The sequence below is a fragment of the Mobula hypostoma genome, chromosome 7 (genome assembly GCF_963921235.1).
Source record: "Mobula hypostoma chromosome 7, sMobHyp1.1, whole genome shotgun sequence".
Classification (NCBI taxonomy): Eukaryota; Metazoa; Chordata; class Chondrichthyes; order Myliobatiformes; family Myliobatidae; genus Mobula; species Mobula hypostoma.
In genome coordinates this window covers 157,391,994-157,409,149 of record NC_086103.1, presented here as the reverse complement: position 1 = coordinate 157,409,149, position 17,156 = coordinate 157,391,994, and the positions used below count along the sequence as shown (strand labels likewise).

Sequence of the window (17,156 nt, the reverse complement as noted above, 5' to 3'; positions counted from 1 at the left end):
GTGACAGATGTAGGAAGTGTGAATGGAACAAGTTCCTTACAGGAAATGGGGTGGGAGGAGGCATAATCCAGCGATTTGAACTCCCACTATAATATAGGATCCCAGACCCAAAACATTAACTTTTCCATCCACTGATACTTCAAATCAGAGTTTCTTTCTTCTCCCTCCAGTGACCTTTCCCCACACACCTGGCTTCACTTAGCACCTTACAGCTAGCTGCTTCCCTTTCTAACCCCCCCCCCCGACCTTTATTTTGGCATCTGCCCCCTTCCTTCTCAGTCCTGAAGAAAGGTCTCAGCCTGACAGGTAGGCTGTTTATTCATTTCCATAGATGCTGGGTGAGCTGCTGAGTTCCTCCAGCATTCTGTGTGTGTTGCTTTGAATTTCCAGCATCTGCACAGCACCTTGTCTCCAAGTCTCCAGCAACACCTGCGTTTCCAACAGCTGCATTTCCAGTTGCTATAAAATCGTACACAGTTCACCAAGTACTGGAAAGTGCAAACTAGCACCTGCACCGAGATTCCCATGGGAGCCAGATACTTTGTTTTATTTGTCTAAGTCCATTTACATTCACTTTTGTCACAATTTCACAGAGTGAATCTCTGCAATTCTCCACCCAGACCTTTGTGAAGGCTAGATCATTAAAGATGCTTATAGAGACTGATCAGCCATCATAGAGTGGTGGCAAGAGGTGATCTATTCTCTTGTTATGGTGATAGTCTCTACTTTTCTTACCTCAATGACATTGATCAATAAATTGTTTCTTCCTCTATCGCTGTGGGCTGTATATATTGTCTGTTTCTGTGAACAACTCACTCTGATAGGTACACAGTGCACGTTTCCTACACTCTTTCAAACTTCCATTCTATACGAGTTTTCTCCCACTACATTTACTCTAGGTTGAAGTCAAAGGGAGAAGGAATTAAATACTGTGCATTGAAATCCATCTAGCTTCACAATGATTTGCCATTGATTCCAATAAGAGCCTACAGTATGAACCTGAATGCAAAAAGTCACTCTGAGGTGTAACCGTCAGGCTGTACAAGTAACAGCTGGTTTGTCCATATTTGATCATACATGAATGTTCTCAATTCATTCAGCTGCAACTACCCTGCCTAGGCCTTTCCAAAGCCAAGCACCAACCTCCCCCCAACTCTCCGACATCCAAGCATCATCACTAGTGCTACAAACGAGAAGATCTGCAGCTGCTGAAAATCCAATGCAACATACAAAATGCTGGTAGAACACAGCAGGGCAGGCAGCATTTGTGGTAAAGGGTAAATTTTGGGCTGAGGCCCTTCATCAGCACTGGAAAAGGGGGAAGACGAAAGAATAAAAAGGTGGGGGTGGGGGAAGAGGATAGTTAGGTGACAGGTGAAGCCAGGTGGGTAGGAAAGGTCAAGGGCTGGAGAGGAGAATGGACCATAGGAGAACGGGAAGGAGGAGAGGACCCAGGTGAGAAGAGATAAGTCGGAGTGAGGAATAAAATGAGAGGGGAGGGAGGGAATTTTTTTTTAAACTAGAAGGAAATATCAACATTCATATTATCAAGTTGGAGGCGAGCAAGATGGAATATGGGGTGTTTCTCCTCCAACCTGAGAGTGGCCCCATCGTGGCACAAGTGGACGTCACGGACCATCATGTTGGAAAGGAATCAGAATTAAAATGTTTGGCCACCGGGAAATTCCACTTCTGCCACATGGCCTGCTGAGTTCCTGGATTACCATGTTGGTGTAAAGAACGAACACCGGAGGGAAAGAGTAGTAATAATCAAACAATTGTGGAAAGAGAAAAAAAGCCCAACTACAGACATTCAGGAAAAGCTAGTTTTATATGAAAGCTTTTTAGCAAGTAGGCAGTACCTGAAGCCCCAGCACTTAACCAGAATAACCAAAGGAGAGTATTTTAAATAAGCTGGTTGGTGCAAGTGGTAAAGAGCAAGATGCTGATGTATTAATAAAAATATTTGTACTTGCCTTCCTTCATAAGAATCTTTCTGAATGTACTGAAGAAACCAGCTTGTTGACCGGCCATTGAGAGAACCTGAATACGTGATTTCACACAGTCAATTGGATAAACAGCAATCCACAAGCAGGCACCTCCAAAACCACCACTCACCATCAAGGGAATGGGACCTTTACAAACATAATTAATGTTTGTTACTTCATACAGCAGTAACTCAAAAAATCACTTCATTTACATATTCAACTATTCAGATTACAATGCATTATCAGAAAGTCAAGGTATATCCACAAAGAGTTTAAAACAGTTTTATAACATGCCGTAATTTTGTGTTTTATACTCCACGTTCTCTATCTTGGGTTTGATCACCAGAGAACTACACAGTGTCAAGGCACTTCCTTACAGAAGTTAGTGAATCATTCCATGGACGTTGGGCCTTGCTGGCGATTCCACTGTCTCTCAAATGACATTTTAAAATAAAGACCATGAACTTGCCCTGCAGTAGAGATAGCTTTTAATTTCTCCATTCCATCACCCACGGATGTTCCAATATTTTTCTTATTTACAGAGCTAAGACTGAGGTATTTGAACATACAGCACAGAATTTTTACTACTTTCAGAAAGTTACAACACTAAAGGACAACCAAACTCCTGACATTTTCCTTTATTAAATTTGGTTCATTGCAATTTGGTCAATCTAATATTGCGATCTACAGATTATTAAAATTCAGTTTGATATACTTCTGATGTATTAAGGCAGTTTGCAAGTGGGTAAATGATATTTCAAGCTTGGAACAGTTAATAATTTGGAAAGATCAATGCTTTGCACTTTTGCAATAGAGTAGATGTTCAGTGTTAGAATCCAACATTTTCAATTGCTGCTTGGCTGAAAATTTATATGAAATTGGCACAGGATGGAAGTGTGGGAGGATAAATGAGTGGGGGCCTGTGGGAAAAAGTTTTAATATCAAACTTTCCAGATAAGTAGTTAACTAAGGGAAGTGAAGTCGAAAGTATAACATGTAAAATCCAAGGTTTTGCTGCCATCTTTCGCAGACTGGTCCTTGAAGTAGTGATGTTAGAAAGCCATCACACTATACAAGTGCAATAAAACAAAAGTGATATACTTCATATGGTTGTGATTATACTTGTTAGTAAAACCAGGGCTTCCAAGCACTTCGCTAACCTATATTCTATCAAGAATGAGCATTTCATTACCAACAGAGCAGTGCTGGGGGAGCCCTGGCCCTATATCAGGTTAACCAGCGTCACGCAATTTCCGCAGGTACCAAATAACCGAGCATTCACTGTATACACATTAGAATTAAGTCAGACAGTGCTTCCACTAAAGAATACACAGAAGACTAAGGTAATATGCATCTTTAATTAAAGAGGACCATTCTACACCAAGTGCCTCGCCAGCGCATTTCAGTATCATGGCAAGAGCTGAATGATGAAAATGAAAGATTTTTAAACCCAAAAGCAGCATGTTCAAAATCCAATTACTGGATTGTGGGCAGTCTGTTGGGATTATTTCTCCAATCCACCCCTCACCTAATGTCAGAAGGAAGGTGAGGATTATTTTCAACCTTTGTATAATATATTTAGATTTATAAATCACAAATTTTGACAGATTGAAAATAATGCAAAGTTGGCAAAGAACAGTTTGAGGAGGATTTTTCAAGGGATTTAAAAAAAAAACTTGCTTCCAAGAACTTTATACATTGGAGAAGAGACAGAAATCCTTCGATGCCCTGGCTTAGTTCAACATCCAATATTCCAATGCTCTCCTCTCTACTAGATTACTTCTTTTCCAGCCCTTTATCATCCTGACCTATCACACTCTAGCTTGTCCTCCACCCACCTTTTGATTGTCATCTTTCCCCCTTCTTTTCCCATCCTGATAAAGGGCCTTGGCCCGAAACATCAACTTCATTACTACAGATGCTGCCTGACCTGCTGAATTCTTCCAGCATTTTGTGTGTGTTGCTTTATTAGTGTCTGCATCAAATTGCCAGAATTTATTTTTGGGTCTAGTGTCCATGTGTGTTATTCTTCTAGGTTTGGTATACGTGCTGGACCAACATTACGTGATGTATCTGTCAGCTTAGTTTTCTTTAGTCTCAGATTGATCATTGAGATGACTATGAGATTTATCTGCCATATTTTCAACAGGATTCCAGAGCTGAGTGGAAATGGAGTGGTGGTTCTATCTGAGGCACATGTGAAGAATATTGCCTCTGCAGTCCTGGAATAAAAGCATGGGAGCTTCCAGGTTTAACTCTGAAACACCCCTAATGTGAAAAAGGAAATCTGTTTGTACTGAGGATGGTGTCCTTGCTTCCCATTTGCTTCAGGTACTTAGCGAGATCAGGGTGGTGACTGAGCACTCACCAAACATGGAGGCACGGTCACAACTTCCAAAACTGGAACCTGATCCGAGAATATTCACTAAGGAGAATGTGGACATCTTCCCATTATTACTGATACACCAATTTGATCCAACAATCTTTCTTTTTGGTGATGTATTGGGAAAGCACTAGCCTATTGTTGCATTACAAACTCCAATTCCAAAGCTATCAGGTCCAGTAATCTTCAGAGGGCATGCCTGTGAATACTTAATGCCACCCATTTCAGAAAACCTCAGACATTTTCATTATTGCAAAAGAATAATGCTCTACTTCCAAATTTATGAACCATTATACAAAGTGATATTAGTTACTGTAAAATTGAACACTTCTTTCAGAATAATAACTAAAATGCAAAGTAAGACACTTTGGAAGTTCTGTTGCAACAAACAAAAATAGTTACGTACAGCAAACAACTGGTTGCACTAAGCTTCAGGTTTTCGGTTCCGGAGTACATCCAGCGCCTCTTTAAGAAAAAAGCCGAAATAAACAAGCTAATTAATTAGGTGTCGCCCAGGGTGATTTGAGTCTCTCAGAAACTACTGATCTCCTGGGATTTTTACGCAAAGCAGACTCTGGAGTTTACAAAGAATGGTGCCAAAAACAAAAAAAATCCAGCGAGTGGATTTAACAAGATGTTTTTGCACTGTCACGTACCCCGTGACGGGGATAAAGAAACCAGCAGAAATAGAAACCACTTTGGAATCCAGTATTGCTATAAACTAATAATATTTATTAGTAACTACGCAATACAGTAATATAAATGGAGATAAATCACACAGGTTAGCAATGATTTTATATATATGTACCTAAATCAGTAAGTGTGGAAATATATGTATGAAAACCAAGCTTCTTTAAGTCTAGGGGTAAAAAGATAGAGTCTTACGATGTTGAGTAAAGTTCAGTTCAGTTCGTGGTATGTAGTTGAATAGTGACGGAGAGAGAGAGAGAGGAAGAGATTTGAGTTTTCAGGTAAGCTGATGCCGTCGGTCTTCTCGTTGTCCTCCGAAATCCTTTACAAGTCACTGGCTGTGACTTTCACAAAGAGGACCAGTTTTCTGTGGTAGAGCTATCACCCAGGCGAGGGTGGACACATAGACAACTCCCCACCAGTCAAACCCTTCTCTTCCTTCCTGCCTGATCGATCCTCCAAAACCCACTTTTCCTGCGGGCACAACAAAGCTCATTCAGTGTCCAGATCATGTGCCTGAGGTCTGTATCATCTGACCTCCTATTTATTTCTCTGTGCTGAGCACCACCTGTCATTCAAAGGGTCCCTCCTTTCTTTGTCTGCAAAGAAATGCAAGCAGGCAACAAGTCCTTGAAAGTAACATCAACAACCTGCCTTTGGTCACCATAGCAACTTTCGAGCTGCTCGGTGCTGTCTCCAAACCCACCTCAGTAGAAATCCAAAGTTACTTCCAATGCCTTAAAGTGACAGTCCAACCGTTAATCTTCGTCTCTCTCTCTCTCTTTTCAAAGGCAACACATCGGTGGTAAATATCTCTCTCTCTCTTCAAAAGCACAGTTAATAGGAGTACTCCAGGATCTCCTCACACAGAACAGCCACTCGCTGGATTTTTTTTTTTGTTTTTGGCACCATTCTTTGTAAACTCCAGAGCCTGTTGTGCATAAAAATTCCAGGAGATCAGCAGTTTCTGAGATACTCAAATCGCCCTGGGCAGCACCTAATTAATTAGCTTGTTTATTTCGGCTTTTTTCTTAAAGAGGTGCCGGACGCTCTCCAGCTAGCACTGCACCCGTTCGGTTCTGTTCTGTTTAATAAACATTACTTTCCATTTGCTTCAGATACTCACCTAGATCATCTTTGGTCTGGCCTGCACGTGTGAAAATAGTGCGGCTCAGTTCATAACCACCAAAGAAGAAAAAGTAGCCAGGCATCTCCCTCATCAAAGTGCTTGTCAGACCTTGGTACATGCCAAGAGGACCATCAGTTTTCAGAACGTTTTTGATCACTGCCCAAACAGTACTAAAAAAAAAAAAGAAAATTGCACATGCGTATTAAGGACTTACCTGGATTACGGCTGGCAGTGCGACCAATAGCTACAGCAAGATTGAGACACATGGTTTCATTGATAAACATCACATAGTTAAACACATTCAACTCCCAAAGTGTATTGATATTTAATGACAGTCAACCTACTCCCTTCCCTCTACAAATGAATCCTGTCAAACTGGGCATCAAAGAGAAGGATCAATGTTCCATCATACATACCGTCCTCCTTACAGTATTGTGTTGATATGCCCGATACTTAAGGAAATTAGAATTTATTCTTAATTTTCATCACCTCATAGTCCAGCACAAAGTTCCATAGGACCTTCATTTCCACAGGCAAATGACAGTTTCAAAACAACATCAAGTAATACTGGCCTTAAATGTTCTCAGAATTAATATGCTGGGTAACACACATAAAAATTGCTGGTGAACGCAGCAGGCCAGGCAGTATCTATAGGAAGAGGTATAGTCGACGTTTCAGGCCGAGACCCTTTGTCAGGACTAACTGAAAGAAGAGATAGTAAGAGATTTGAAAGTGGGAAGGGGAGATCCGAAATGATAGGAGAAGACTGGGGTGGGGGGGGATGGAGCTGAGAGCTGGAAAGTTGATTGACAAGAGGGATGTGAGGGGATCATGGGACGGGAAGCCTAGTGAGAAAGAAAGGGGGGGGGGAGCCCAGAGGATAGGCAAGGAGTTATAGTGAGAGGGACAGAGGGACAATAAAAAGGATGGGTACGAAGGGAAAGTGGGGCATTAACGGAAGTTAGAGAAGTCAATGTTCTGCCATCAGGTTGGAGGCTACCCAGACAGAATATAAGGTGTTGTTCCTCCAACCTGAGTGTGGCTTCATCTTGACAGTCGAGGAGGCCGTGGATAGAATGGGAATGGGATGTGGAATTAAAGTGTGTAGCCACTGGGAGATCCTGCTTTCTCTGGTGGACAGAGCGTAGGTGTTTAGTGAAACGGTCTCCCAGCCTAGTCTCCCAATATGGTGGGTGCTGCTTTTTGGAATTTACACAACCTTCCATGACCATATGGGTTTCCTCCCACATCCCAAAGATATGCAAGTTGGTAGGCGAGTTGGCCACTGTAAATTGCCCCTCAAGTGTAGGCAAAGGGTGGACTCTTGGGGGAAGGGGAAGATGGGGGAGCTGATGAGAATAAAACAGGATTAATGTGAATGAGCGTTTCTACTATTCTATAACTGTGACCCCAAGAAAACAACATAGCTTTAAATGGAAACACGAGGAAATCTGCAGATGCTGGAAATTCAAGCAACACACATCAAAGTTGCTGGTGAACGCAGCGGGCCAGGCAGCATCTCTAGGAAGAGGTACAGTCGACATTTTAGTCCTGACGAAGGGTCTCGGCCAGAATCGTTGACTGTACTTCTTCTTAGAGATGCTGCCTGGCCTGCTGCGTTCACCAGCAACTTTGATGTGTGCAGCTTTAAATGGACATTGTTTTTTCTTTTAATAGAGCAGCTCGCAGCTTCTGAACTGTGCAATGAATTCTTACCCCCAGAGCATTGAGGAGGCTAGATCACAGGGGTTCTTGACAAGGAAATAGATATGCATTTTTAAGATCAAGGAATTAATGACCATGGGAAACCAACAATGAGACTTGGGCCAAATTGTCTTTGATCATATTGGATGGCAGGGCAGTTCTGAGGGGCCGAGTGGTCTACTTCTGTTATTTCCATATGTTCCCGAATTCCACATAGAGCTTTGGTAAAAGAATTCCTTTGGTGACTGTAGCAAAGGTTTACGAAGATTTGCTCCACTTGCACCTTCTAATAAAACCATAAACATGTCATTATAATGACCTCAGTAGTTCTTTATGCTTAGCCATAAAATTCATGGTAGAGTAATGGTAGAGCAGGGAGCACTGCTGCCTCTCTATTCCATCAACCTTCAAGGCTGACTGAGTGATGCTTACATATTCTCCCGTGACTGTTTGACCCCACCCACCCAACCCTCAGATACTCTAATGGTTGATTAATTGATTACTTCAAATTTCCACTTGGAGGTAAAGGTAGGATAATCTGGGGGAGTTAATATCCATGTCACAGACTTGACAGGCCAAATGGTCTCCCTCCATGTAATAAGAGAACATGCCACAGTCCTTAGGGCGCCATGGTAACGTAGGGGTCAGCACGACACTACTAAATGGGAGTAGAGTTTGGAATACAGTGCCGGTGCTGTCTGAAAGGAGATTGTATGTTCTTCCTCATGTGCTCCGGTCTACTCCTACTCTCCAAAGACCTATTGTTTAGTAGGTTAACTGGTCATTGTAAATTGCCCTGTGTTTAGGCTAGTGTTAAATAGGTGGGTTGCTTGCTGCTGCAGCTTGTTGGGCTAGAAGTGCCTGTTCCAGGTTGTGGGTGCCTGGAATGACTTGCCAGGGATGGTGGTGGAGGCTAAAACATTAGGGGTGTTTAAGAGCCTCTTGAACAGGCACATGGATGAAAGAAAAATAGAGGGTTACGGGATAGTGTGGGTTTAGTATTTTTCTTAAAAGGAATATATGGGTCTGCACAACATTGATGGCCGAAGGGCCTGTTACTGTGCTGTAGTATTCTAGTGTATAGTGTCTCTAAAGGAGTAAATTCTTTTGGTTAAAAGTTGCCTTTTTAACCAATGTGTTTGTGTGAAGAAACAGTACAACTAATCTGGCATCCCATAAAAGAATACTTCTCACAAACAAGGAAATTATGCCCCCCCCTCATTTCTCCATAAATCTCCCCAAAAGTTCCACTGCAAAGCTGCTGCAATGTGAAGTAACTTTACAACGATTTGCTTATTCTTTTTTTAAAGCCACTTCCAATTACTGGTAGACCAGAAAAGAGTTCCTCATTGGGGTCTAATTAGTGGCATGGTTGTGAGAAAGGACAGGCAGAGGAGAAAAAGTTACCCTTAAACCAGAGTGTGCATGTTACTCAGAGTATAAAGGATAATCCATTCTTAAAAATTCTCGTTTTATCTCATAGCAACATGTTTGCATTGCAGAGCATTTTTCTGTTCTGTTAATATTGGGGATTTCCTAATATGGATATTATAAGTGTAACATTGGCTGACGGCCTGATCCGATAATTATTTGCTAAATCTTCCCCAAACTGGGTCTGCTAATCTGAATTGCACATTACTAAAAATTAATGCAACGTAGGGAAACAAAGATTGGTTTGAACATTTAGATTGGAGTCTGCAAAAAGTATTTCACTTGCTCTCTTCACCATTGTCCCAAAAAGTCCCTCACTTTGGGTCATCTAAGTCACAGAGCATTTCACTGTTAAACCTTTATCCTGGTTACCATAAGCAAACACTGGTTTATAGCGGAATGAGTGAACTCAAATTTACCAGCAGGAGTAAAGATTTAGGGTTGCACAGGGCGTCTTCCCCAGTTTAGTTTACTTATCTGTTACATGGGCAAAATTTTCAAAATAAGCCACTTCCTTCAGTAATTTTTGGTAGGCTTTATTGTCGGTATCTTTTACCTTGGTCCAGCATCAGCAATAGGGCAGGCTGACAAGTTACTTGCAAAGTTTTGCTGCCACTATTCACTAGTCACCAAGTGAAAAAGCCTGCCTGCATATCATGTACTGATACTCCTATTCGGTCACTCACATGAGCAGTTACCTACACAATGGTGATACGTAATGCCGAAATTACAAGCTTACTCTGGGCACACAACCCCAGGGTCTATTGCTTTATAGTCCAAAACACACCACAACCAAACACTTAAGCAAGATTAGTGACAGGAACTCTTGCACAGTGGAAAGATTTAACCTTGGCTAAATCTAAATATGATGTAAACTATAAAATGCAAAGCTACAAAGTGACATATTACCTGACTTTGAAGGGACTGGAGCTATATGCTCTAATCTGCTTTCTATAAAATCAGTTTTTAATCTAATCTGACCTTAAGCAAACGGAAAATGCTGGAAATACTCAGTAGGTAAGGCAGCATGTGAAGGTGGACACACACCATTTAGGTTTCAAGATACCGACTTCTCAAGTTTTTCATCAGGACTGCAATCTCCTCCCAAAAAAGGGGCATTTCTTTCTCCCAGGACATCACTGACCTGTTATTATTTCCAGCAATTTGCATTTCAGATTTTCCAGTGACGGCAGTAATTTGCTTCCAAGGCAGCTTTAATCTGGATACAGATTCTCACAAAGACAGTAGTGTTTCAAAGTAAACAGAGCTTTCTCAGGACGCAATAGTAGAATGGGTATACCTGGGGTGTCCTTCTGTAAGCTTTCCTGAGGTTTTCATTTCGTGCATTGCTTGAAGGCGACATTTAACCAGCTCTGTTGGGCAGATGGCCAGTGAGGCGAACACGGATGCCAGTGAGCCAGAAGCAGCTTTCTGTATATCACTGAAACGGCAGGTAAACCAGTCATGAAAGAATAGCAAGAATGTGTCAGGGATTGAGTTCAAGAGCTGTAGGGTAGCTCAATAAAACTCGGGTTACATCATGCTTGGAACATTATGTTCAGTACTGGACTCCTCATTATAGGAATAATATGGCGAGGGTGCAGAGGAGATTCACCAGGACGCTGCCTGGATTTTTTAAGGTGATTGGAGGAAAATTTGGGGGTGGGGGGTTGAAGGATGTCAGAGGCAGGTTTTTTTTTTGCACACAGAGTAGTAAATGCATGGAACGCAGTGCAGCAGGTGGTGGTAGAGGCAGATACAAGAGACTCTGAGGCTACGTCCACACTACGCCGGACAATTTTGAAAATAAAGCTTTTTCTCTTCGTTTTGACCCTCTGTCCACACTAAAGCGGCGTTTTCATCCCCCAAAAACAGAGATTTTCAGAAAGGGTCTCCAGAGTCAATAAATCTGAAAACGCCTAATATCCGTTGTAGTGTGTACGGGGTAAACGGAGAGATTTAAAAACGCTGTCATGACAACACCACAACAACAACAATGCTTTTTCTGCTTCTGCTTGGTACTACGCAAGCTGTTATAACGCGCAGTCGGTGTGAGCGGCGTGAGAGTTAAATTGTAAAGGAGCTTTTTTGACTATTTAAAAACGCTGTCGTGACGTGCCAGAACAGATGGCCGCAGGGCGGCATTTCGTTGTTTTCTTGAATGCAACCCCCCACATAACCTAACAATTTCAGAACAGACAGCAACGAGACTGAAGCCAGAAGAGTTAGAAATGTACTCACCAAATACTTTGGCCCATAGCTTACTGAATAAATAAGTATACACACTTTGCCCTGTTTTCTGTCCTTGCTTGTATGAAAGTGATTTACCTACTTACGCAACTACTTCTCTGACAATAGATGTGTAACAGCCTAATGTAACATTGTATGGAAATACAAGATAACACTGATGCAGACATGTTTTATACATTTAACAAGGTGCCTTATTAATGCAACAGAGTTAGTCAGTTTTTCAATGTTCGTCGTCAGCTGGGTCATACTGTCCGTGAACTCCCTGTCGGTTGCCTCCATACGCTCCAGTATTTGTTTTTTTTTTTAAAAAAGTTTTAAGTCCTCCTGCGCGAGAGCCAAGAGCAATTCCTTTAAAGTTTTTCTACTCTGTAACTGGACAAACGCGCACGAAGTATATCGTTTCCTCTTCGCTTGTTTTCTGTGTGTCCTGCGCATGCCCAGTAGGAGGAGATTCGCCCAAATATCCGCCTAATGTGGACAGAGATATTTTGAAAAACGCTTAGTGTGGACGCCTGTCGTTTTTACTCGAAACCGGCGTTTTCAAAATTATCCGGCGTAGTGTAGACGTAGCCTGAGACAAGCACATGGATGAAAGAAAAAATGGAAGGCTACGTGGGAGGGAAGGGTTAGATTGACCTTGGAGTAGGTTAAAGGCTGGGCACAACATCGTGAGCTGAAGGGTTGTACAGTACTGTGCTGTACTGTTTTATGTTCTATGTAAAATGTCGACAGTTGGAAGTGCTTTCAGCATGCACTCTTCTTACTAATCATGCTCAATATCTACAGCTTAAATGGCATAACACTAAAATCTTATAAACCATCCTTCCTTTATCTATAATTGCAATTCTCACTCAATGCAGGATGAAAGACCTTTGTAAAAGATCAGTGATTCAGCATTCAAAACTATTTACGTAAAGTATCTGAAGAATCCTACCAGCAGGCAACTCCTATAAATCTAGGACAGGAGTGCACTGGTGACATTTAATACATCTGCACAACAAATGCATGAAGAATGCTTTATTGCAGGGAATCCCACCCTGAGGTTGATGGACTCCTCAGTTAATGGTAAGGGTCCATGGCATAAAAAGGTCAGGAATCCCTGCTTTATTAAAATACACTCTATTAGGTGTTATTCCTCGTGTTGAGAACACATAGAACACATTTTATGTTTTAGTTTATAGGTTTTAGGTTATATGTTACAGGTTTTCAAATACTTTGGGAGTTTGCAAAAATAAAGTTTACCAGTAAGGCCTTATTTCTTCCCTTGCATCAGAACGAATGCAACATCCATAGCAGAGTTTTTGTTTTTAAATATAACATTATCTCAGTAGGCTGAAACTAGAACAATGAGGAATTGAGAACTGGGAGTGATTTTGAGATTTCCAGATTGGTTTTATTTGGTGGTGGTACTTGGCTGGTTTCAACTCTCATACATCCATGAGGGGCAGGGCTCAGCGACTACACCAAACACCATTAACTCATTAAATGGCCTTTTCCCCCACCAAAAGAAAAAAAATCTTATTTAATTCTCGCATGCTGGGGTTTAAGTGATCAAGCCACACAAAGCAGCATCCTTTCACTCTCTGGTCAACAGCTGTTGTGGACAAAACATGGGGCAGTAACAAAAATTCATTATATACAGAGGATGCAAAACAAAACTTGCCCTGCTGTAGTTTCATGGCTCCACTACTCCCTACAGGGTTAAATGACACTATGCTAGCATTTTGTACATAATTATCAAGTCCACAAAATAAAGTACACAAGCTGATCATCATCCAGTTTATTTCAATTTCCCTTGAAGTGGCACAACCCTCCGACAATTTGATTCTGGTCTACTGATGTACAACTTTTGCAGCTAAGAGGGTGGGGGCGGGTGGAATTCCTCTGTAGTTTTCCACTCTGTGTGCATTCTGCGCAAGACCTTTGACTACTTTCACTCCTGTGTTCCCTCTGCCATGGGAAGGAACCGTTGCTCAGTGGTTCGTTCCAAATTGTGGGACTAGTGAGTTGGCTGAGTAACAGAGGCAAATCCACAGCCACCTGCCCTTCATGCAACTCAGCAGAGTGCATCACACATCGTCACTGAGTTTTCTCTCTCGTCTCTCTTATTTAATCATTTTCAAAATAACTCATTTCTGATCTGGTGGAGTCCACTTTAAGTTTAATGCAAATCTAAACCAAAGACCACAGGACGTAGGGGTAGAATTAGGCCATGTGGCCCTTCAGGTCTACTCCAGCATTTCACCATGGCCAATCTATTTTCTCCTGCCTTCTCCCCATCACCTTTGACGCCCTGACTAATCAAGAACCTATAAATCTCTGCTTTAAATATACCTAGTGACTTGGCCCCCACAGCAACGTATTCCACAGATTCACCACCCGCTGAAAAAGAAATTCCTCCTCATCCATTCTGAATGGAGTTTCCTCTATGCTGAGGCTACGCACTCTCGTCCTAGACTCCCCATTATAGGAAACATCCTCTCCATGTTCACTCTATCTAGGGCTTTCAATATTCAATAGGTTTCAATGAGATTCCCCCCTTCCCCATTCTTCTAAGCTCCAGCAAGAACAGGCCCAGAGCCAAACACTTCTCATAGATTAAACCTTTCATTCCTTTCTCATGAACCTCCTTTGGACCCTCTCCAATGCCAACACATTCTTTATTAGATAAGAGGCCCGAGGCTGCTCACAGTACTCCAAGTGCAGTCTGACTAGTGCCTTATAAAGCCTCACGCTAATAATATTGTATTAAACAAAAGACCAGGAATTAGCAAACCACTGAATTCAATTCGTTATCAAGTATCATTTACCTGAGTTCTGTTTTGCTGTCCATTCCAGATAGACTCCTCACCACCTTTTGGCAAAATCCGTAAGACAGGAACAGCACAGCATTCTCTGATATATGAGCCATCAGGGCAGGAGTAGTGCCTTGGTAGAAACCCCGAACGCCGCGTTCTTTATATGTCTTTACGGCACAGTCCAACACATTTTTGTACATGTAGGGAAAAGTCTGCATCTTCACTTTTACAGTATCAAATGGTTGTCCCGTATAGACACAAGCAACTCCACCTGCAGATCACAATAAGGTGCGTGAACGTAAAAATGACCAGAGCACATCGATCTTTTTTTCCCTTGCCACAACAGTTGTTGGAAAGTGTTCTAGATAATCTGAACTGGTTTTATCCCCACAACTGCCCCCACTCAGTCCATCTAAAATATGTTAGACTTAAGAAAGGCTTACTGATAAGTAAACAAGATAATACTTTCCAGCAAAATGCAATTACATGGATTGTTTGGTATTTTTACTGATTTCTGATGCATGGTTGGAAACAGAAAAGAACATTTAAAACACAGTTCCACTATCGTGGTATAAAATGTACGCAGCATAGTGAGGTGAAGCCACAGAAGAAGAGAATATAGGTTGGTAGCCATGGCTTCTCATACTGTAGAATGAGCATTATTTATTAAGATACAGAGTGGAATAGGCCCCTTGAGCCACACTGCCCAGCAACCCCCGATTTAACACTAGCCAAATCATGGGACAATTTACAATGATTAATTAACCTATCAACTGATATGTCTTTGGGTTATGGGAGAAAACCAGAGCACCCAGAGGAAACCCACGCGGTCACAGGGGAATATGCACAAATTCCTTAGAGGCAGCGGCGGGAATTGAACCCAGGTTGATAGTACTGTAAAGTGTTGTGCTAACCACTACGTTACTGTGCTGTGCAAGTGGTATTGAGTAAAGTTCAAACACAACAATAAACCCTCAAAATGGGTAGGTAAATCGAGAGCTGTAACTGTGTCTCTTTTTAAAAAAAAAAATCAGCTTACATTACAGTTTTTTTTTGAGTAGAAGAAAACTCTGGATTTCACAAACAAGGGACATGCAAAGTTTCTTTAAAGTCAATGAGACCCTTCAGAACTGTGCCTCATATACACGAGGTGCTACTTTCTTTTAAGTCACTACATGGTCCATTACCCATTGCCCCTGAAGTGAGGTCGATGGCAGCTTGTATGGCTGGCTGTAGTGTTGGCTTTTCCAGCGACATGTCAGTCTTTAATGCAATGAATGGATTATTCGTTCAATAATTCCAAAGATGACGTTCTAGGGCAAAGAAAGAAAATATAAAGAGGAAATGATCAATAAGGCATTCATGACTTCTGCAGAAGCAACAGTGCAATAAACTCAGCCACTTTTACATTCCTACTGGGGTCATAGTGGAACTGACATAACAAGGCCCAACTTAATGCAGCTTTGGAAAAAAAAGTTAAAAGAATTAAAAATGGGGGACCGCAGTATCACAGAAGCCAGATATCACTGCTGATCAAAGGACTTGAGTCCAACCTAACCACTAGACACCACCTTCTGAGCAAGTGACGTGCAACATGGCACAGCTGCAAGTCAGAGGCAACCATCCAATGGATTACAGTCTGTAATAAGTCAGGATCTCTATGGGGTCTAGGTTATACAACTTATCGCACAAATGGTGGAAATTACAGAGAATCTGCCGAAGTGAGTCATCGCCAACATACCAAAGGATATTTTACATTTTCCATTATATTTGGCTTTGCAAGCGGTATATTTCAAACAATTCACAGCACCTACATTTTCACTAGTAGTGTTATCAGTTTCTGAAGTATTTGCTACTACAAATACACAGAGGTGACTTGCACCGGGTATCCATACAGATCAATACTGCTGACGACAATGTAAAGCAGCCAATGCCATGCCCTTGGCCTATGCCACTTCATGTCCTTTACACCAAATACATGAATGAGGGCATTAGGACTCAGCCTTGTAACAAGGCAATGATTAAACAATTTATCTAGATTAGTTCCTTTGCTTGCGTCTTTCCCCTCAGAAACTGATGTAACCCGACCAACACCCCCCCCACCCCCCCAGACTCACAATTTTCCAAATTTTGGAAATTGCTGGGAGGTTTTGTCCTTTTCTTTAGAGAATGATTTATAACTGAAACTAAACAGACTTTCAGCTTTATTTTCTTGTGGAATTGTGTATTTGCAAATGTAGGTGGAATACTAGATATGAGCTTTACATCAGAAAACTGAGAAATAAATGAGAAAATTGAGCACTCACTGCAGATGAGATGAGTAGTCAGTTACGTTACAGACATATTCACCAAAAAGGAAAATTGCCTACTTTTCCCACTTTGAAAAAATTGCAAAGACTAGAAGTAAATTCTACTGAAAAGGTGGACGATATCCTGGAGACAGAATAGAGCTAACCTGATTTCACTCTAGCAGACACCAATCCATGTTTCACAAATAAACTGTAGCAACTTGTTCAGCTGAACAAATAGAATCAGTACATTAGATTGACTGGTAGATTGTTCTGCAACACAACTTTCTTCAACAGAGAGGTAGCACATTCAACAAGAACTTCAATTTGTATAAAATTTAGAAAACCGTCTATAGGAGCTAGACAGCAATACCGTTATTAAGCCGCAGAAGGAAACAGCAACACAAAACCAGATAATGAATATGTGTAAGAAGCCTTAATATAGAGAAAAAACAGTGCTTAGGGAGGGAATTCCACTGCTCAAGACCAAAGCTT

The 17,156-nt window shown here is 41.5% G+C and overlaps 1 protein-coding gene across 7 annotated transcripts in view; it reads right to left on the bottom strand.

Moving 5' to 3' along the window:
• Positions 1-17,156, bottom strand: part of LOC134349692 (mitochondrial ornithine transporter 1-like) — a 70,838-nt gene that overhangs the window by 39,960 nt on the left and 13,722 nt on the right. For 6 of the 7 annotated variants that reach the window (XM_063054391.1, XM_063054386.1, XM_063054387.1 and 3 more), the window contains exons 2-6: positions 15,561-15,686; positions 14,386-14,644; positions 10,626-10,766; positions 6,188-6,360; positions 1,977-2,135 (exon numbers count right to left, since the gene is read on the bottom strand). In XM_063054391.1, coding sequence (XP_062910461.1) covers positions 1,977-2,135; positions 6,188-6,360; positions 10,626-10,766; positions 14,386-14,644; positions 15,561-15,630 — 802 coding nt within the window. In that variant the 5' untranslated portion in view covers positions 15,631-15,686. The other variant, XM_063054392.1, reaches the window with a different exon arrangement.